The sequence below is a fragment of the Egretta garzetta genome, unplaced genomic scaffold, assembly GCF_000687185.1.
Source record: "Egretta garzetta isolate BGI_Z169 unplaced genomic scaffold, ASM68718v1 scaffold706, whole genome shotgun sequence".
Classification (NCBI taxonomy): Eukaryota; Metazoa; Chordata; class Aves; order Pelecaniformes; family Ardeidae; genus Egretta; species Egretta garzetta.
In genome coordinates, this window is record NW_009260015.1 from 786,916 (window position 1) to 809,615 (window position 22,700).

The 22,700-nt window shown below is 36.2% G+C and overlaps 1 protein-coding gene across 1 annotated transcript; it reads left to right on the plus strand.

Annotated features, from left to right (window-relative positions):
- Positions 1 to 2,519: 2,519 nt before the first annotated feature.
- HFM1 (helicase for meiosis 1) lies at positions 2,520 to 22,197 on the plus strand (the record flags this gene model as incomplete). Its single annotated transcript, XM_009640634.1, has 18 exons — positions 2,520 to 2,590; positions 2,978 to 3,099; positions 4,579 to 4,900; positions 5,666 to 5,931; positions 7,480 to 7,527; positions 9,272 to 9,342; positions 11,521 to 11,653; positions 13,983 to 14,134; positions 14,489 to 14,566; positions 14,712 to 14,873; positions 15,318 to 15,518; positions 15,599 to 15,687; positions 16,599 to 16,642; positions 16,734 to 16,835; positions 18,904 to 19,049; positions 20,518 to 20,612; positions 21,106 to 21,239; positions 22,150 to 22,197. Coding segments are annotated over exons 1-18 (2,284 nt in total), but the record flags the coding sequence as incomplete, so codon positions are not given.
- Between the last annotated feature and the right edge of the window lie 503 nt (positions 22,198 to 22,700).

Consider the following 22,700-nt stretch of genomic DNA (forward strand, 5'->3'; position numbering starts at 1 on the left):
GTGAGGTGGGAGCGACTCTGTCCGGTTCTCCTTCCTCAGTCGAGGGAGGAGGGCGGGAGAGGAAGCCTGGCTGCGAGGGAGGGCGTTAGGGGCTTGCAGGAACGGGGAAGGAGGCTGTGAGGGGAGTGCCCTCTGCCCGCTCAGGGCGCCCGGCCCACAGCTGGGGGCGAGCAGGGGCAGTTGTGTGGGTCGGCACGCCTGAAGGGTGCCACCTTCACTTTGGGGCCCCTGGAGAGAGCACTGAGGTGAAACGCAGAGGTCTGAGGGAAGGATTTGGCTTTAGGAGCGAAAAGTGAAAAGCAAAGGGCTTCAAAACTGCAGTGTTTGTCGTAAGTCTGTAGTAAACTGTTTCTTCAAGCAGATACATGGGAGGCCTTTGCTTACAGGAGTTGTCAAACATATCTTTGTAAGTGTGAATCATTGGACTCTGCTGCTCTTGCGAACGCCTACTCGTCTCCCTCATTCTGCCATCTTGAATGTGCATTTTCCCCGTACTATCAAGCAGCACTGAGAGTATGGAAAAGACCCTTTGATTCCTGTCCATCTTGGAGACATGTTTTGGCCCCCTTTTTCTGTTTTCTTCTGTTAAAAGTCTGAGAGACATTTTCACTGTTTCTTGGCTGGGGATTTTGGGGGGGATGTCCCAGCTGGCAGCCAGCGAGCAGGCAGATGAATGCAGAACTGCATAAAGGAGTGTTGTGCCGGGGCTTTCCATTCTCTTAGAATGACCATGAGAACTCCTGTCATTTTTATTTATGTTATCAAGTGATTGCAATTAATGGAGCCGGTCAAAGAATAAATGACGTATGGAGGATAGGGCCTGGGAGATTAAATATTGCATATAACAAAGACTGCTCAAGGATGGGAATCATAAATCCAGATTATTTAAATGGCAGTTGCATAATCATAGATTGACGATCCCCACCTGAGGTATGAAAACCATTTCATACCGCTGTGCAGTGTTTGCAGCTCCCTGGAGCTGGTGGAGTGGTGGTTATTCAGTTGGATGAGCACTTAATGCAGATAATTACTACTTGAATAGCAACAACTTGATGGTACTCCTGACAGATGCTTTCTGCTGTCATACTGATACCCAAGCCTGAGAACTCCTGCTTTAGATTACTGACATTAAAAGCATGCTGAAGCATGGTGGCAAAATTAACCAGCTTTGTTAGATTTATTAGTGTGCTCACTAAATTCTAGATTTATTAGTGTGAAGGAAAAAGTGGCAAAACCTGGTGGGGGGGGAGTGGCAGAAATTGGTAGAAGTGGTGTTGCAGACTTAGTCTGAAAAGGAGTGTAGAAGGGGCATTGACAGATTTCTTGTTTGAAGTTCTAAACCCGATCTTCTTCACTGTGTTCACAGACAGTTTTGATTACATGCTCTATATTCTGCCGTTGTTGTGAAATGTTTTCTGTTTTAAATTTGAAACATTTCTCTGCAATATTTGAAGTTCTACAGCTTCTGTGGAAGAAAAATATTCTTCAAATTTTTGATTCACAGCTGACAGTATACAGTAATTAAGTAAACCTGAATCCTGTTTGCAAAGCACTCTGAAAGATTTTTTTCATAGGTTACTAACGAGATGCTGGAGTACAAAAGAAGTGTTGCCTTTGGTTTATATCTGTAGGTAAAGAAGATAGCTTTGCTTTGTTGTTTTACCACCAGATTTGGCCTTTATTGAGTTTTATAAACTCTGTTGGAGTTGATTTGGTATTTTACTATTTGTTTCAGTGAATTTAAGATTTTTGACTCATAAAATCCTTTTTGTGGTATTCTTCTAGTGATATCTTTGCTTTTTAAAGTTGTTCTTAAGTGAAATTAACAGCTGTGAAACTTCTCAACACAAATACATAAAGAAAACATTGGTTTGTTGCCTAGAATTGGTACTAAATGAAAAACATTTAAATTAACCAGAACATTTTTTAAACTGGTGTATATGATAAGTAATTTAGAAATAATCTCTGTTCCTGATGTTTCAGAACAAAACTGTTAACAACATTAAGGACTTGGGCCCATACTCTAATCATGCATGTAAGCAGTTGCAGGTTAAAAAAAAAAAAAAAAATCTGATTTGCTTGTAAATGAAAATAATTGTGGTGTTTTTTTAGATAATAGAATCATTTTCTTTTGTAAAAATTGATGGTTGTATAAAAGAATCTGAGCGTTAGTCTTAGAGATTAAATAATTTAACATAAACGTTATCTGGATCTTCACTCTTACCCACTTTTTCTTTTCTGACGTCATGGTAATGTAAAGGTTGTTTAAGGTGCTGTGCTACAGGATTTTTTGGTCATAGTAATAAGAACCATATATTATCAGGAAGGAGATTCTCTTTTTGAAGAAGAATTAAGGATGCAGGCAAGAGCTCTAGAAGAAAAAAATGTAGAAATTAAGCATTGGTATTTATAGCTAATAAGTTTTCTATTGCTTATACAGGTTCAATTCTAGTAATTTCAGTTTCACAGTTCCTTGTGCTGCCTTTTGCAGATTAAGAGACTTCACATTTGATCTAAAAATGTTTAACTCTGCAGACATGGTCTTTTCATTGGATAATTTATTTTATGAAAGACCAGATACAAGACAAAGGTAAATCTTTTCTTGTTAAATATATATAATTGTTTTCCAAATTTTTCCACACTCTGAATCATTTTACAGCAGAATTTTTTTGTAACTCCCTTTTCTCTCTACTGATAGAAATATGGGACTAGAAATTTCGAGGTTCATAACCCATACTTTGAAATGTTTTTCCAAGCACACTGAAGTTTGAGTGATGCAGGTATATCTTAGGGCCATGAGAAATATGGGTTAGCAGAAGTTTTGCCTCTTAAATTTTCTGTGATTAAAAATCATGCGAATTTAAGAATATGTTTTAGCAGGAGAAACACCAGCTTATTTACGATTGGTGATTTTGAGCTAGATGTTGTGGAAGGTGCTTAAAGAATGCTTTTACCCTACATTTTTGTGTTAAAATAGGTATCTAGAAAATGAAGAGCCTAAGATTTGGTGTATTGCACCTGCTCCAGCTATTGATGAAATTCCAGCTGCAGAGGAGTTACAGAGGGAACTGGAAAAAAACACGGACAACACTCATATGGGTAAAATATCACAGAATAGAATTGTAGAATCATTGAGGTTGGAAAAGACCTTTAAGATCATTGAGCCCAACTGTAAACCTAACACTGCCAAGTCCCACTCAACCATAATGTTTGACATTCATTTTTAATGGCTTAACAAATAATTAGCTTGACAGGTAATTCTTCCTCTCTCTTTTAATGCTGTGAAATATGAAATATTCTAAGTATGCAAATATAGACAAAGAATGTGTTTTAGTTGATGATAGAGTGATGGCCTTACGTATGTTTGGAGTATTAGCAGTCCTCTTTGGGCATATACAGGCTACAAGTTTACTGTGCTGAAGTGGGCAAAGTAAGAAATATGATCAAAATTTCAGCTACTCCACATTGTTCCATGAAGCATCATAACAAAGTGGGAAGCAGCTGTAAGGGCATAGTGCAACCCATGGATCTGATGACCTGTTTCCCACCCAAGGACAGAATGTTTATATGAACCTAACTTTCTTCTTCCCTGGTGGGGCTTTTTTCAAATTCCTATTCAGGAGGCCAAATCTGAATCTGGCAATTGGTTGCTGCTAAGTGGAGTATTCCCTCCATCTAAACATTCAGGATCACCTTAAGGAAATTTATTTTAAAGAATTCAGTTGCTTTATCTCTGTCAACTCGATTTCTGCATTTCTTACTTGCTGTGCTGATTTATGATACTCTCTATTTAGGAATTATATTTTTAAGGCAGAAGGGTTTTTTTCCTATGTTATGCAAGAGCAATTCCATTAAAAACTACTCATTTGAATATTCTGAAACACAATTTTGGTGTTTGTAGAATTAGAACTGTTGGGGTCATGTCACAAACAGGCCACTGGAATTTTAAGTTTGTAAAGGGGTAACGCTGAGATTAACAGGTTGCGGAATTGAGCTGTTCTGTAATCTTGTTGCATTCAATTGCTTGTTTCTGCTCTCGCCTTTCTTATGCTGACAGCAATGCTTGTATGGTCAGCCAGATCAGGATACCGATCCTACTGAGAGCTAACCCTGCAAAATGTGGTAGTTAACCACGATGACTGTGAAACCAGGCTGTCGCCGACATCATTATGAATTTTGACTGTTGAGATTGCAGGGTTTATCTCACAGCTGTTTGTAGTAGGAACTTCAAGCTTGGTCATTGTGTCATTTTTTAAAACACCGTCTTTATTCTGGGACAGGGTGAAGAGGTTCAATCTTACAAACAGCTTTGTAGTTCTGAGGAATAGCGTTGCTCCATTACTTTGTATAGGAAGCATAGAAAGTGACCCTATTTTTGTAACTTTTTAACTGACAACAGATGCATTGCATTCATCAGCATGAGTCATAAAATATACACTAAAGTTCTTGCATAAGATAGAAATATCAGTTCATACAATATATGTGAATTTGACTTATTCTGTGTGGAAGATACTTAGTAAAATGACTATAAGTGGGAATATGAATATTAACAGGAATAATAATTTATTGATTTTGTAGGAGGGAGAAAGCACCAGAAGTTTATACAACAATGTAGGAGTAACGCTGAGGAAGTAGATGACAAATCACCAGCACCTGTTCCTATTGGCACATACTCTGAAAAAGAAGTGCTCCAATTAAGTGCAGGAGAAAGAGAAAAAAGTAGTTTTCATCATAAAAGTCTGAAAACCGTTTCATTGTTTCTCTCTTCTTACCAAGATAAATCTAAAACAGGAACAGGGAGTTCTCAGCAACCTGGTGCAAATTTTTCACAAAATAAAATACTAAGTAATTTTTCAGGAAACAGTGATGATGAGAGTGTCCATTCAACATTAAGAAAAAGGTATGTGTCCAGTCAGTTCTGATAATTTATCAACTGTCAGGCTCATATTATTATTTTAGATACATTTGTTAAACGCAGAGTTTTGAATCCTTTGATTGGAGGTACTTCAACAGGGCTCCAGACACTTAATTCCTTTCAGTATAAGGAAAAAAAATCTGTTTCCTCTTGGTAATATTTTAGTACTGTAAATAAATGTGTCCTGAGCTCAACCTCTTTTTTGAGAAAATTAAGGATGAGGTTTGTTGCTTTAAAATTAAAGAAATTGTTAGATAACAAAGGCTTCAGAATACTGTTTTGAGTTCTTTATCAATAAGGTAACGAGCAAGGAGGCTAAGATCACTTGCTTTTCCGAGCAGAGGTCAGCCAGACAGGAATACCTCGAGCAGTTCTCAGCATGATTTCAGTGCTGCCTGGGAGGAGAGGTTTTACAGATAAATTCCTTTTCTGTGCCCAGCTCTTCTCATTCCTCAGAACCTGCATATCTCTATTGTTTTTAATTATGCAGAGATTGACAGTTAATCTGCTATTGGGATTCAGAGCCCATCGGGACAGGCAGTTTATTCTTTCAGGTTCTTTCTGGAATGAAAGTAAAGTTAAAATGTGTCTTGAAGAGAGTTGTCTTCAGGTAGAGGGGTGTCAGATCAAGTAAAATTAGATAAAAACTTTTCTTATGATTGTATCTAATATAAACACACATATTTTTCAAATATTAGACAAACTGTGTAACATTGCAACAACCTAACGAAAATCTTGGATCTTTTGCAGCTTATTTAAAGTTTCTGGTTATACGTACAAAAATACAGAATGTAAAGATAGTTCTATGGATGTGAAAGAAATTGATACTTACTTAAATACAAGTGAAAATATGAAAGAAGTGAGAAAAGACAGTTTATGGAGAAATAATCATCATGCTTCAGTAACTAAAGATTCAAATTTTACTCTGCAGTGGGTAAATGATGGGGACATTGTGTCTAAAAATGGAATTAAAATGAAATCATTTTCTAATGCTTCAGAGATTCTGGATATGGCAGGTAATTATTACTACTCTATTTCAAGAAAAACAGTCCACTGTACGTCTTTGGTATGTAATAATAATGGATATCTGTGATCTGAGCTAGAGTGAAAAACATTTTCTTACCAGCTCAAGGTGAGATAATTGGCTAAACTTGATAGAAGATACTGCAATTCTATGGAACTTAATTGCACTGTCATTTAATATGAGCTGGGTAAGCAGTTTGTGAAGAAGAGTCACGTTTTCAAAAGTGCCAAGTCATGTAAACCTTTTTGAAAATGTCACTTCAAATCAGTCCCCTAAACAGTTTGAAAAAGAACAGCCTCATCCCTTCATGTGGTAATAGTCTCATTTTCATTTGAAAGAAGATGTTGAAAATGGAATGTTTCTTTGTGATGCAGCTCATACTTGTATCTTTGTAGAAATAGGTTTTAAATAGGAAAAACCTGGAAAATGGAGGAAAGTGGTGAGAATTTTGATGGAATTTTAAAATGCTTGTTTTAGAAATTATTTTTATTTTTTAATAGTTTATAAATACATGTGGTTTATTTCTAGATTTTAAGCTTTTGGGGACAGGGACTCCTTGCATCTCTGGAATGTACCTTGTGTACCTGGCTGCTACAGAAATGCAGAATAGACAGTTCTAGCAGAAAACTATAGGGCAGAGCTGTGGCTTAAGAGGGGATTTGGAGGCTGCTTAGGAATGGAAAACATGATTCGTGTCTGATTGCCTTCAGAACAATGCTGACTAGACTTGTAGATGAGGGGAGAGCAGCAGACGTCATTTTCTTTGACTTCAGCAAGGTTTTTCATAGAATGGTTGAGAAACACTGTCTTCCACAACGTTCTTGTATCCAAGTTAGGACACTAGGAATGGATGGACAACTGCATGGGTAAAAATAAAAAAAAAAATGGTTGGAAGGTCAGGCTGAGAGGGTGGTGGTTAATGGGTCATGCTCTGCCCACCTGCCTGCCACCAGTGGAGGGTTTGTCCTGGAGGAGAACCCGGTGCAGGGGTCTGTTCTGGAGGAGGGGCCTGCCAGGGATCTCATGAAATTCAGTAGGGACAAATGTAAAGTCCTGAAAAAAAAAAAGAGAAGAACCCCTGGGGTTCCCTGGATGGACTGGCTGGAGCCGGCTCTGCAGAAAAGCACCTGGGATCTGGTGAACAGCTCGCTGAACGTGAGTGAGCAGCGTGCCTCAGAAGTAACAAAGGCCGACAGCATCCTGGGCTTTGTTAACAGAACAAAGCCAGGAAGTTGAGGGAAGTGATTATCCCCTTCTTCTTGGCACTTTTGAGACCACGTCTAGGTACTGCATCAAGTTTTGAGCCTCTGGTGCAGGCATCCTTAAACTGGAGCAAGTTCAGCAAAGGGCCATCAAGATGGTCCTTTCAAATGATGAGCTTGTGACCTCCCTGTCCTACCCTGTCAGCTCCTTCTGTATCACCTGGGCCTTGCTATAGCCTTGCAGCTCCTCACAGAACACATAGCTTGGGGTCAGGAAGGTATTTGTTGGGGTTGGAAACAAACCTGGTTTTATAAATTTGCTACTTTTATTTCTTTAGGACCTACAGGAAGAAAACTGGAAATTTTGAGGGCTGTAACAGAAATACGTATCCTTGTATTTGCTGTATCTGATTTACTGATTTTATTACAATGCTTTTACATTTACAAAATTGTAGTTTAATATGTAGCCATAAGAACTCATGTATTGCACTATAATAGTTTTGATTTGTAACATAATGCTGGGAATCAAATGATGAATAGGTGTTTACCCTTTGGACTTACAAAGCTAGAATGAAAATAGGACAACTTCTAGATCATTCATTGCTAAGCAAATTTATTCTTATTTCAAACATCCAAATTTTATCCTCAAACCTGTTTATTTTTAAAATGTAAAAATTTTAATTTGCGTAATACATATTTCAGGCTAGATTTTACATGCAGAGACACATATACATAACCACTTTAAATAAAGGAAAAGTAAATTAGTATTTAGGCTTACTAGGAAAACAGAATCTTACTTTTTGTCCCATTTTCTCAGGAGAAAATAATATATTCCTTATAGGTCTGTTTTTATGTTGTATTGTGCATACAGTATATTTCCATTCTTTAAGCAGATTTTACAATAATTGTCCTTCTTGCCCCTGCCTTGAACCCATAACATAATTAACCATCCATCTATATCTGTCAAACTTTTTTTTTTGCTTTTTTACACTGTCCCTTCAAGGTTTTGTTTCCAGTAACCTGTCAAATGGCAGGCTAAATATCAGGAAGAGGAAATGTCTAAATTTAGGTGACTTAAATTCATGTGAATAACTTTTAAGAAGTGTCATCATTTCCAAAATGAGTAAGGTCTCAGTTGTTCTGATGTTGCCAATTACAGACAGTCAGTGTTCTGCATTTTGAAAATAGATCACTTACTTAGAGAGGTAATTTTAGAGAAGTCTTTTTTTAAAAAACCTTATTTTCTTTAGTCTAATATTACTTGCTTATCTTTACTCATTTAAAATGTTTATACTTAACTACTTTTTTTTTCTTTTTTTGGTTTTACTCCTTTTTCTTTTCCTTTTTATTTAGCCTTTTAATATAATATCGATCTGAGGCCTCCACAGTTCATTGTTCTTGTTACTGGTGGTGTTATGTCTGACGGTGTGTGCATCCTCAGCCTGATGGGGTGGTTACAGTGAGTCTGCTTGTGTGGCTTCAGTGCAAGTCCAGACAAGGATTAACTCACTCATTTGGACTTGTAATGTTACAATGCTCTGTTTCCTCTTACTCATATTTCGGATAAGAATGTTGTTGTCTGAAGAATACACAATATTCACGATTGAAAATAACGTTTGAGACCACTGTTGGCACTAAGAGATCGTAGGTGAATTTCTTTGATACCGTTATGACTGGATGTACGATACACTAATTGATTTGTGTTATATTAAAAACATAATGTGGCCATTGACACTTTAGATTTGCTAACAGCAGCTCTGCTTGCTCTTGTATCTGGTTTGCAGTGTAGAATAAAGCTTTTGTCCCTTGCAGTTTCACATTCCGTAATTGTATGCCATTCCATGAAGCCTATGCCAGGGAGGAGGTTCTTGATTAAGTGGTATAATCCTGAGACCTCTCAAATAGGTAGTGGTTTTTTTGGTCAAGTGGAATATATGGCACACCAAGAATCTAAATAAAGCTACTAAATCATTTAATAAGTTACTTTTGGATATTTTTTTACAAGCCTGTATCAGTGATTGTTGCATATGTTTTAAGTTTGCATTTAAATTGCAAGAGATGCATTTTACAGATCTAAAATAAGTGTCATAATTTGCACTCAATAGTCTTCAATTCCTTAATGCTGTCAAGCGACCCAATTTAGAAGTATTTTTAAGGAGTTCCCATATTTTAACTATGCACAGTCAAAAGCTTTGGATGATGTAAGTATGAAATGTTAGCTGCAGCTGCAAGTAGTACTTTATAGATACATTTAAATGATACTTTGATATTCAGAACTTAAGAGGGGTTAGAAAACCGTAGTATATCTAGAAACTCTTCCTTGAATAGTTGAGCAGGGTTGTGCTTAGCTGAGAGAAGAGACCAGAAATGTTTTTCTTAGTTTTAAATACATTTGTGTGAAGATGTGAGCTGTATGTGTATTTATGCATACAGATTAGTAATATTTTTTTAAGTTATTTTCACAGGAAGATTAAGAAAAGTAGAAATTTACAGAAGGTTGTCATTTTGGAGAAGTGATGTTTGTGCATGCTGCTTTTATCAGCTATGCTCTTTCTTTAAAGCCTGAAACTTATTTTGAAAGCAACCAATTTGAGAAAGATTGTATTATGGGTATTGCAGAGAGGAGATACAGGTTCCATCAGAGTCTTCAACAGGGCATTTGAAATTTTTATTCAACTCTAGGGGAAATCCCAGTGTCATTCATAAACATTTCTAAGCGTGTAAGTGACTTTTGATGTTGCAGATGTTTTTGTTTGAATTTCTTATCCACTAAGTAATGTTTTATAAAGAGAAGATTGTAAGAATGGTGCTTATATGAGCAGAATAATCTTGTATTTAAATTATATGGGCAGCTGTATTTTTGCTCTTTTTCCTTACATTTTTAGTTTTATGCATAGATTTGAGGTATCCTTACTTCCCAATTTGTGTTTATTTTCTGATGAGAGTTACACATCATATTGGCCTGTAAAATAATCTTGTGTCACTCTGTTCCTAGAATAATGGAAAACAGCAGCTGTATGCAAGGTTCACTTTCATGGAAGTTGCAAAAATCGAGTTCTCAGGGCAATAGTTTTTAAAAAAAAAAAGAATTTTTTTTTTAAATGGCACATGTATTAGTACTCCTTGTTTGTGAGGTACCAGGAAGGACAAGGTTTGCTTATCACTCATGTCTAAGACATGACATATTGTTAAAAATTAAGAGAAATCAGAATATTAAAAAGCTAATGGTCTTGTATGTTTATTTTTTTATGGGTTAAGCTTGCAAGATTCAACTTTGTAGCAACTCTCTGGTTTCAAGAAGTAAGTTGTAACCATTCAAGTTGGTAGAATTTCTCTGGCTGATTCACAGTGAATGTTACAAAGGATTATTTAACAAAAATCAGGGAAAATTTTGTATTCAAACAGCATTTGAACTTCCATTGATTTTTTGTGAAATCATTTGGAAATGGTAGGTGAAGGACGCAGGTAACTCCTGCAGCTGTTCAGCAGTACTGTCAGTGCCAGTCATTGCTGCAGTGATTCATAAATCATGTAGTAGGTGATTCCCATTCATCCTTGTGAGCTCCTAACAGTTGTAGAATAGTGTTAGAGCATTAACAGCTAGAAGGAAAGGAAAAAAGAATGAGGATAGTAGGATGCGTGAGGCATTGGGAGGGAAGGAAGGAAATGAAGATGCACAGAGCATGCTGCGTGGGGAGGGAAGGAAGGAAATGAAGCTGCACAGAGCATGCTGCGTGGAGGGAGGGCGGGCAAATGACTCTGTGGAGGAGGAAAGAGGGTAGAGTCAACCAGGTCAGAGGAAAATGAGGGAACCTGACGTAGGCATACCTGGCTTCTGAGATGGAGGATGGAATGTGGGGGAAGGAGGGAAGCAAGCATAGTCCTACAAAACCTACTTTCATCATTATTGAAAACTTAACATTCTTTTAAAATTATACATATTCAACAATCTTGGAATTTTGAATGCAGATTGAATTACAAAAGGAAAACAAAGTGCACTTTGGATTTGAGCAGAAAATACCTCTTTGTGATGAGCCTATGTTTGGTTGCAGTTGGACATGGGCAGTGTTTCTGTATTAGTGTCATCTAAGGCTACTTACTGGGTTTTTTGTTTGTCACAGCATGGGAGACACCATTACATAATAACCTTAGATGAACAGTAGCTCATTTACATTTCTGTGGCAGATGTGTAGCAGAAGATGTTCTTTCTTTTGCTGTAGCTTAAAGTTCACATCCAATACAAAATTTTTTAGAGGACTACATATGTCAATGTAATAATAATTTCCTTGTTGTTTTCCCCTAGACAATGCTTTTGGAATGTATAGAATAGGTACAATGGATAGCTGTGTTATATTCACTGCTTTGCAATTCTTTCCTAGCTTCTGTATACAGATAGGAATTTTGTGATTTGTGCTCCGACTGGCTCTGGAAAAACTGTAATGTTCGAGCTAGCTATTACCAGATTACTCATGGAAGTCCCACTGCCTTGGTTAAATATTAAAGTTGTTTACAGTAAGTATTGTGCAGCTTTAAACATTTTGGTGGCAGCAGTAGAAAATGTCATTCTGTAAACGTGGAGATCTGGAGTGAGTGCTTTAATAATATTGAAATTAAATGTATTAAGGAATTGCGACCTACCTCATTCTTTAAAAAGGTGTTTCTTTTAGGGCTTGCTTATTTGTGATACTGTTGTAACTCTTATTAGTATTTAACAGCACTGTGTAATAGCAGTGTTCAGCATTGCCTATGCAAATAAAATTAAAAAATCTCGCAAAAAGGCTGTCCTCTAAGAAGGCAAGATGTACACGAAAAGGGAAGAAGGAAGCAAAGGAACCTAAACCAAATTCTTAGTGTCAGAGCCAGAAATCATGCCGTGCCTTTTGTATGCCTGTCTGTTGCTCTGAGATGAGGATCAAATTTTCCTTTACCTGGCAAGGTTTCATGCTAACTGTTGCTTTCTGTCGACTAGTTCGGAGGCAACCGAGCTGTAGTCTTCATGAGTTTAATTGATCTGTATAGGACCTAATGAAAATACTTGAAGATAGTCACAACAGTTACACTTTTTTTCCTTCCTTCCTGGAGAATTGAGTTCATATCATGTAAATCAGATTAAATTGGTGGGTTTGTCCCATTTTAATTAATTCATACAGTAATATATCTGTATATTAAAGGTTAATCTTCATATTTACAAAAGTTTCAGCCTAATTTTTTTTTCATTCCAGTGTGTTCAAATTCTTACAATAGAGTTGATTTAGAGTTTGCTGTGTATTGTTAATAGATCTTTTATAAACAGATGTGTATTATCATCTGTCAGCGGATTGAGGTGGAGAATTTCATGTACAAATAGATCTTTTATAAACAGATGCATATTATAGTTTCCCTGTCAGCGGATTGAGGTGGAGAATTTCATGTACTGTAATTTTTTTGATTGCCTTGGTAGAGTTGATACAAATTGTCTGGTTGGAACTTTCAGTAAAGAAGCAGTTACCTGCTGGTGGAATTAGATCTGCTGACCTTTCCAGGTTTGACAGTGATGGAGAAGGAGACACACCAGTTTTCCAAATGTTGGAACAGAAGTGTTAATCAGATTTTGTACTGCCAGAGCGTGCTCTGGCACCTGGTTCATCAGTGGCCCAATGTATGTTAATTAACTTGCAGTAGTTGTGTAAATTAGAGTTGTTTTCCAGTAGCTTTAACACGTGGTAAGGGTTGGTGACTGAAGTTCTGGGAGCAATCACTAGCTTCTTGGATTCTTGCATAGCAAAAGATTATGACTTTTGCAATTTTGTGAGTTAATTGCTTGTAGCTTAATGAACTCTAGTGATTTCTGCTCCTTTATAGGCCACTGATACATTTATGAGACTTTACACCTCTTTCTGAAGCAGAAACTGGTTCTTTAAATATCTTCATCTTAGGGATCACTTGTCAGCTGATAGGCAGAAATGGTTCATACTCCAGTGGCTCTAACGCCTAGAATATAATCACTGCAAGATCTATTTGCTGTTTTGGATCATGTGTAGATCACTTCTTTCACTTAAATCACTGCATTTTCCATATAGATTATCCATCTGATATAGACTTACATGTGTTGCTAGTATCAGTCCTTGTAGAGAATTACTTCTGATTCCTAGAAATCAACCTCTGTCTGCAAAAGTATAGTGTGTATCCTCAGGAAAAAAAAAAAAAGGAATTATGGAGAAATAGACTGGTTTAGGAGTCTGTTCATGTGGGTCAGCATCAGAACTGCTACCTGATGTGTTAGCTGCTACCTGCTCTGTTAGCTGTTCGGTAGGACCCTGACTACACTTAACTGTACATTTGGTTTAGATAGTTTTTGATGTCTTCTGGTATTCTGTCTCTTGCTCGTGGATGGTTTCTCATTCATAACCTCTTTTCTTTCTGAGTGCAGAGTGCTCAAATCATTCTGAACAGGAAAAAAAGTTGGTATTTATAAGGTCTTTCATTAGAAAAGATGTATTTCCTGTGATTTCTTCCATCTGTGAGAAAAATTTTGATAGCTGAATGATTGTTTCCATGTGGGATTGAGGAAAAAAATCAGGATTGAGAGAAAGCATAAATAACCTTAATTAAAGGGTTCTGTTTCTAATTCCTGGTAGGGAAGAACTGGGGCCGAAAACTCAACATTGATCTGTGCACATGGAATAGGGTAGTAAGACAATAATAGCAGTTACAAATTTTATGGTTCTGGGAGCAAAGCTGAAAATTAGGGAAATTAAATTGAAGATGACATCTTAAAAATGTATGCATTTAGCATCTTTAGCAATACAGTTGAAGATTTGGTTTTCCTGATATAACTCTGACTATTTTGTGTTATATTTAGTGGCTCCAATAAAAGCTCTATGCAGTCAGCGTTTTGATGATTGGAAAGAAAAATTTGGACCTATAGGACTCAGCTGCAAGGAACTGACAGGAGATACAGTGATGGATGATTTATTTGAAATACATCATGCTCACATTATTATCACTACACCAGTAGGTTTCAATCCCAGTTATTACAAAAAACCTAGAATGAGCAGACAGTAGTAGTTTACTAATTGTATGCTACTAGGACTGCTCTTTTTTTTTGTAATAAGTATGAATTTTATAATCTTTGTGCTTGCCTGCACACTGCTAGTTCATATAGTTAGTTCATATCAACAACAATTAGTAATATAATAATGTGTCAGATGAAACATATATGACATTAGCTTGAATTAATTGAATTGATTTTATTTCAAATTTTATTAAAGTTTAGCTGTGTCCGCCTGTATTCTACTTCTGGCATATGTTGGCCTTTAAAACATCTTTCAACTTCTGTTGTTTTGTTTGGTTGGGTTTTTTTCCCAGGAAAAATGGGATAGCATGACTAGAAGGTGGAGAGACAACTCTATAGTCCAGCTTGTACGACTGTTTCTCATCGATGAGGTAAGAAGATACAACATTATTTATATACACTGGTTTTATTCTTGAAGAGAAAAGGAAACTTACTTAGAAAATATAACACTTATTTAACACATGTATAGATTCTAACTGGAGAAATGTTTTGCAAATCTTTTAAAATTCCTAATAGGTGCATGTTATAAAGGATGAAAGCCGTGGTGCAACATTAGAAGTTGTAGTCAGTCGGATGAAGACCGTTCAGTCTTCTCTTTCACGTCTTTTAGAGGATCATGACATTGTTCCTCCCCTGAGATTTGTAGCTGTTTCTGCAACAATCCCAAATGCTGAAGATGTAAGAGTTACATTTTAACTGTATTTTCATTAATGTAGTTGTATTTTATAAAATTTACCTGGCGTTATAAATTCAGATTGATAACAATGTTGTCATTTTGAAGCTGTCAGCTGAAGACAGCTGTGAGTTTGATGTTAATGTAACAAATGACCTACAACCATATGGATCTATCAGCCAAGTCTGGATATGCTTCAGTTTTGGATTTCTATTTGTTGTTTTTGTCTTTAAGTACAAATCACAACAGACTTGAAAGTTCAGTCCAAATTATATTGGTCCTGTAGAAAACAGAACTTCACCTATGATTTTAATGATAAAGGCAATGTCAAATGTTTTAATAGTTTATATGTGACAAAAGCTAAGTTAATTGTTGTGTGATGCAGTTAGAGCAGAGCATGATTAAAAGCAGAAATTTATCATTTCAATTCTATTTCTTCTTTTTTAAAGATTGCAGAATGGCTTTCAGATAGTAAGATGCCTGCTGTATGTCTGAAAATAGATGAGGATCAACGACCAGTGAAGCTACGCAAAATTGTTCTTGGTTTTCCTTGCAGTGAGAATCAGACAGAATTCAAATTTGACTTAACTCTTAACTACAAGATAGCTAGTATTATACAAGCATACTCGGAACAAAAACCAGCACTTGTGGTACAACAGCTTTTTTTATCACCTTTGAAATTGTTTCTTTCTTAAAAGTGTTGATTAAAAAAAGATTTTCTTATTTGTAGTTTTGTGCCACAAGAAAAGGAGTACAGCAGGCCGCTTCCGTTCTTGCAAAAGATGCTAAATTTCTTCTGAGTGTAGAACAGAAACAAAGGTATTTTTATATTTGAGTTGTTAATAAGTGTTTGTGTGTTTTAGTAAACCTGTGACATCTGTGAAGAAAGCTGTTGAGCTAATACAATTTCTAGCAGAGGAGCGTCTGCAACTAAATCATCATCACAGCTGACATACTTTTTGGTAAACTGGCACTCTTCTTGGGAAGCTTTGTTTGCTTCTCAGTTTTTTAGAATACTTTTCACAAACATTAAGGTGTTTCCTAGAAGCTGCTTTCTAAACATACAAATGTTAATTCCTATGGACCTATGAGGCCTGGTAGCACAAATATTAAGCATATGAATGGTTGAATTGCATGTGGTCTTACTAGTATTTTAAGCCATAAGAAGTCTTGGCATTATCAGATACCTTTAATAAATACAGCCCCTGACCCATGTTAATTACTATTTTACTCAAGGGTTTCCTGGTCATGGTAGCCATAGATAACTACTGCCTGATTTTGGACCTCAAACATGGTCTTCTTTGCCTTATGTGAACAGCGCATCTAGATTGTAGGTCGTGACTTGGAAAGATGACTGGGCTGAAAAGGCTGCAGCAGCTGCCCCAGAGAGTCAGTTTGTTCCCTTTGCAAAGATGGGAAAGGTTCTGGTTGGAAATATCCAAAGAATGTATATTTTAAAAGTTATTTTAAGACTACATCCTTTTGCTAGTCTAGCATGTAGCTGAAAACTAAGAACATCCTCAAAAAGCACAAATACAGTATGACTATGGGAAAGTATGTAAAAAATGTACGTCAAGGAATACATTTTACAGTCTTTAGTGGGATAATTGGGTATCTACTTTTCATGTGAAGCATTTTAAAAACACACTGGCATCTCTGTATATTCTACTTACATTAGTGAATCTGGGTTTTGATTTTGAAGTATTCATATTTTTTTGTGTGTTGCATAGATTACAGAGGTCTGCAAATTCATTGAAAGATTCCAAACTGAGAGGTAAATATAGCCTACTACTACTCTGCTCTGTGATTGAATGCTTGCTTGAGTAAACTTAGTCAAGTAACGGATGTAATTATTTCATTATCAGATCTATTAATGTATGGTGTGGCTTATCATCATGCGGGTATGGAGATAGCTGACAGAAAAATAATTGAAGGAGCTTTTACTGTAGGAGACATACCAGTCCTTTGTAAGTAAATTTAACTTTGAAAGTCAAAATGTTGTTAATGTAGCCTGAGAAGATTGCATTTTGGAAGTGGTAATATTTTACAATTCTATACTTTGTTTAACCTTTGGAATTACTTTGTGAAATCCAGATAAAGATGTGTTTGTGTTTCACATGCACTTTTACCCTATGAGTATACATACACACTGTTACTAAAGACCATAGAACTTCTTTTCAGCATACACAGAGGTCATCCTCCCTCACAGGTCTGTATGGGCCCGGCCATGTCCATTTCCTTTGCATACCACTGAGCCATTCTGTTGAGGTGGAGCTCTCTGCTAGTGTGTCTTTCCACAGAGTTCACAGGGTATTTTCTTTGTGTCCTTTGCAGCAGTGGCTTCCCTGAAGGTAATCTTTTACATTTCTGCTTCTTAGATGGACAGGATACTATTTTCAAGCTCCCGTGCAAGGTGTTTTGAGTGATGGGGAGGTTACTAAGAAATATTCCATCTGCTGTTACCTGAAATGAGAAGGTAGCTGTTTGAGACATGATGGTCTCAAAAGATTCAGGCCCTATGCAGAATTGTCTGTGTGGATCATATACAACACTGAAAGATTAATGAATTTTTTTCCCTCCTGTACAATGGTCATGACTTGCTATGAAAATTTAAGGTAGATACCCTTACTGTGATCTGGCAACCTTGCTAGAGCTGCAATGTCCTTCATATTAAAAAGTCTCTCTGTCCCTGCACTCTACTGTCCTTTGGCTGCCTGATGCAGTGTGTATGGCTTTGCCAGCTGTGGTGCTATTTCTGAAATCTTAGGAGGCCGTGGTTCTACAATTGCTCTTTTTAAAAATAACTTTGAGAGCCTGTGCCACCGCTGAGCACGATGTGAACATGCATATGGACTAACTGAAAGAACACAAAGTTGCTTATTGGTACTTAAGTCCTTTGAAAATTATAGTTTGTATGAGTATTTCAAAATCATCTGGGATACTAGAATTGCATTTCTACAACTGAAGGGAAGCTGAAAAAGTATGAAGCATATTCCACTTTATATGTCTGTGAGCATGATGGGGCAGAGTTTTAACACACCTTTCACAGATATTGCAAAGGGGAAAAATTCTTTGGTCTTGAAAGTGTTCATGTACTTACAGTGTGTATGTATATATATATACACACACACATGGACTGAAGATCTGATTGCACTGATAAGGTACCTTTCTTTGAACTTCTCATTAAGTCATTTTGCTTTAACAAATTTCCCAGTTTGCATACCATCACAATGTGAAAAACTATAACATTCTCACAAGATAGTATGGTTATGCCTTTAGATTAGATTGGATTCTTCTTTCCCAGTGTACCTACAATTACTAATTTTAGTTCTCCTTTCATTTCAGAAAAGAATTGGAAAATTCATTAATACTTTGTTTTCCCAGTGAAATAGTTATGTCAGTTGGCCTATATAGCTGGCTTTTCATGTTCAATTCCTGCCACCCCATATATTTGTTAGGGAAAGGGAATTATAAAACATGAGTGTTGCATAATTTGACACAAACTTGACTGGTGTTTTCCATGTTGGAGTGTGTATTGCTAAAGTATTGTGATAGTATTGGTGGTGATTCTCTTTGGTACCATGGTTATAAATAATGCTAATGACTGATGACTTAAAAAAAATTATCTTAAAATATATTGGTCACTACAAAGTAAGATGAAGTCATGGCTGTATTCAAATATCTATCCTTAAAGAAATATGCATAATGTTTCTTCAGTTTGTGTGTATGTTATATTGAAGATGGATTGGATTCTGGATTATCTCCAAATGTTTAAATAAAAATATCTAGAATGTAATTTGTTGGAAAATACTAGATAATGAATGAATGTCGACGATCGGATACACAGAAATTGTTATGCAAATGCATGTCTGTAATCTACCACTAAGTCTTTGTGATGCAGAATGCCCACTGACTTCACTAGCAAATAAGAGCTCTTAGGAATCAGAATTAGCCACTTGTTTGCTGCTTGTTTAATGTCTGCCAGACATTTCGATGATGTTCATCCTGCAATCAATACATTTTAATCTGATGTAGTTACTACTAGCACCTTAGCTATGGGAGTCAATCTACCTGCACACCTGGTGGTTATAAAATCCACAATGCACTATGCTGGAGGAGTGTTCCAAGAGTACAGCGAGACTGATATTCTGCAAATGATTGGGAGAGCAGGAAGGCCTCAAGTAAGTTAATGCTATATTATATTGATGCTATCTATAGGCAGATCAGTAGAAACTATTCTTGGCAAAGAAACTACAATGCCGACAACTTTACTGGGTTGGTATTAATAGTTCAGTTACTCCTGGGTAACTTCTTAATTGAGAAAGAATCCTGTTTGCTTTTGTTTTGTCCACTAAAAAGTACTGCTTCACCTTGCTGTGGAAAAAGATGTCACGATTACATTTGGGTTGCATAATGAATGGGGGTTAGAGAAAAAGTGGAAAGCTAGCAAACAACTTATAAATTGCATGATAAAAATTCTGGAATATTGAATAGTATAGAGAGCGATGTGCTCTCATTCTCTCAATACCAGAACAAGAAAATATCTAAGTGGGGTAGAGGGGGGACAGTCAGAAACACTGCCTTCAAAAAGCTAGAATTCATTTTGCTTCCACAAGAGGTTGCTGAAGCTAAGAATGCTTAGACATTGATTTGGTTATAAAACGGAGGGACGGCAGAATTTTAAGAATGGTTATTTTTATTATACCGCTTGAAAGTCTCCAAATCATTTATGCTAAATCCTATGCTTTTAAGTCTTTTAGTTTTTAGAAATACAGATAAAGCGTAACACGGGAGATAGCTTACCCCACATTTGTCTCCAGAGGCTGCCTGTATTAGCCACTGCAGTGTGTGGTGCACATAACAGTATTTAACTGGACCTAAGATCTAAACTAGTATGGAAATGCCTATATTCCTAACTTTAACTGATTTATTTTTTCTTTTTTTTTTTTTTCTTCGATTTTTTTGTTTTTACTAGAGATTGTAATTCAGTAAGATTTTTTAAAGTTATGACTTGGAATCCTAAGCCAATTTAACTTTGAGTCAAGACCTGAAATATTTACCAAGATCTGTCTTTCAGTATTACATACATGAATCGGATCTAAAAAATGCAAAAGTCAGGAAACTCATACAAACCCCAACAAATCAGTCTAACAGATTGTTTTTTCTATTACAAAACAAAATAATCTGAGTGAGGTGGCTTGAGAGCAGATCATGAAGATTATAAGAAATTGTTACAAAAGGCTTGACTGTTCATTCAAGACTTTCTAATGTTTGGGGATTACTGATGAGGATTTGTGTCAGTAAATTATTTTCCGTGGTTGTGGTTAGGAATCCTTTCTGTAACTGTGGACCTTGTAAGGAGGTCAATAAAGGTTCACATTTGTGGTGTTTCTTGATGTGTGTCTGTTATATGTACATTGGCACATGGAGGCTGGTGTGCTTGACCTGCCTGCCGGCGATCCTGAGTCCTGCTCGCTACCCGAATGAGTTAGAACTTACCTTTAAGTTAGAGAGGCCTTGGCATTCAACAGCTATTTCAACAAGGATTTTAAGAGAACAGTTTTAGTCTTTCCACAGATACGTAATGCATATTCCTTTTTTTGCAAAGAGCTAGAGAGAGCAGGTTTTGTTTGTGGTTTTATTTTCTAGTTTGACACTACAGCTACAGCAGTTATTATGACTCGTTGGAGTACAAGGGAGAAATATATACAGATGTTAAATGGTGCTGATATAATAGAGAGCAGGTAACTAAGTGTTCTTTATGAGACTATATAGATGGTAGCACTTTCTACAGAATGTTTTTTTTCAGGTGGGGTTTTTTGGTCTCTTTAGAAGAAACCTAAGAAAAATTTAAGGAAAATCAAATCAAACTCTTCAGAAGTTAACAGCCTCTGTCTTATCAGCTAAAAACATCTTCGGAACATCTTAAAACTTAACAAAAAAAAAAAATAGTTCTAGATTCCTGCTGCAGCCATAACAAACAAATTACATCATTGATTATTTATATATTCTTTACTGTATTGTATTGATTTCACTGATTAAAGTGAACAGTTGACAGTAAAAAAAAAAAAAATGCAAACACTACACCACCACCACCCAAAAAAAAAACTAAACCAGAAAACTGTGTGGTTTCAGGGGAGGGGTTTGGTTTGTTCCCAAAAAAATAATTTTAGCACTCTTTCTATTAATAATTGGTAAATGTACTTACTTTTTTTTTTTTTTTTCTTTTTTTGCTAGCTTGCACAGGCATCTTGTCGAGCACTTAAATGCAGAAATAGTGCTACATACTGTCACAGATGTCACTGTAGCTTTGGAATGGATACGATCAACATTCTTGTACATTAGAGCCTTAAAAAATCCAACTCATTATGGTTTGTGGTTTTTTTCTTAACTGATCTAAATTATGACACTAGGATCCGTTAGAGCCATATTATTTGTTTCTTTTGGTTTCTTATGGGCTATTATTTCATAAGGGGTTGAAAACGGCATGTGTAATATGGCCTGTAACATTTTAGGAACAATAGTTTCCGTTGCTTTAATATAAGCAACAGGAGTTTCAGCATGGTATAACGTTGAAAAACTGAATAAGACATTTACAGCTTCATAATCATCTATTTCTTTTGATCTGAACTATTAATGCAGTATCAAGCCATAATGTACTTTCCAGCACTGAATATGTAATCTGCTGCTAAAAAAAAAAAAATTGTCTAACATTTCATAGTTTTTTTTCTAAAACAAAGGTTCAGTAATCTTAAGCTGGTGTCTTCACTTTGTCTTGACCAAAACAGCCTCTCGGTCCCCAGCCCTGACCATGTCTTTGTTCCTGTCCACTTGCTCTACACCTGATCATGAAGTCATTGGGCACTTGCTGGAGACAGTTTTGTTGGGTTTTTTTTAAGGACTTAACAATGGGATCTGGATGGGACTGGAATGTAGTACATCAGGGACTTGAATGGGTGTTAGAATTTAGGTGGCTTCCTGTAGGAAAGCTCTACGTGTGGAATTACGTTTCTGCAACGTTTAGGACTCTGATGTTTTACATCGGGGAGTATCTGCAGCTTTTACCTTTGCACATCTGTTCTAACAGCCCCTTATTGATGCTTAGATATTTACACTATGTAAAGCTTTTGACTTGTTCCCAGTATAATAAAATATTTACAAAGTTTTCACTTTGGGATATTTGGTTCCCAAAAACCAGCAAAACAGTTTTGATGGGTAATGATATTGAGGAGGAGGTATATCGTTGTATTAGATTAAAAAGCCATCTGTCTTTGCATGAAGGTTTTTCATCTGGATTGGATAAAACTGGAATTGAAGCAAAATTACAAGGTAAGTGGCTTTTAAGCTTTTTTCCAGTGAAATGTTACATTTTAGGACAGGTTCATCCATTTTTATTATATATCTCCATTAATTTCAATAGATCCATTCACAGAACAAATGTGATTTACTATGTTGTGCTATTGATTTTATTTAATTATTAATACTTTAGAAACACTTGGTACATTTTGACTGGTGGACAAGTTTTTCTTGTACAGAGGAAGAAATTAAGTGCCTTTATTTACGTCATCGCCATATACATACTCAGAAATAAAACAACATACAGAGCACTTTAATTTTGATTGCTTGTCATTCTTCCTAATTTTCCTTGGATTGATCTCATTTACTTTCATTAATTTCTGTTACTATAGTTTCAAAAAAGCCCTTTTCAGAAATTGGCATCTTCCCTTCATCATAAATTTAGCCTTGAAAGCAAATTATGTAAAATATAAACATCTTCACCTTGTTCAGGAACAGTGTAAAATTGCATGGTTATAGCATGTTAGACAACAATA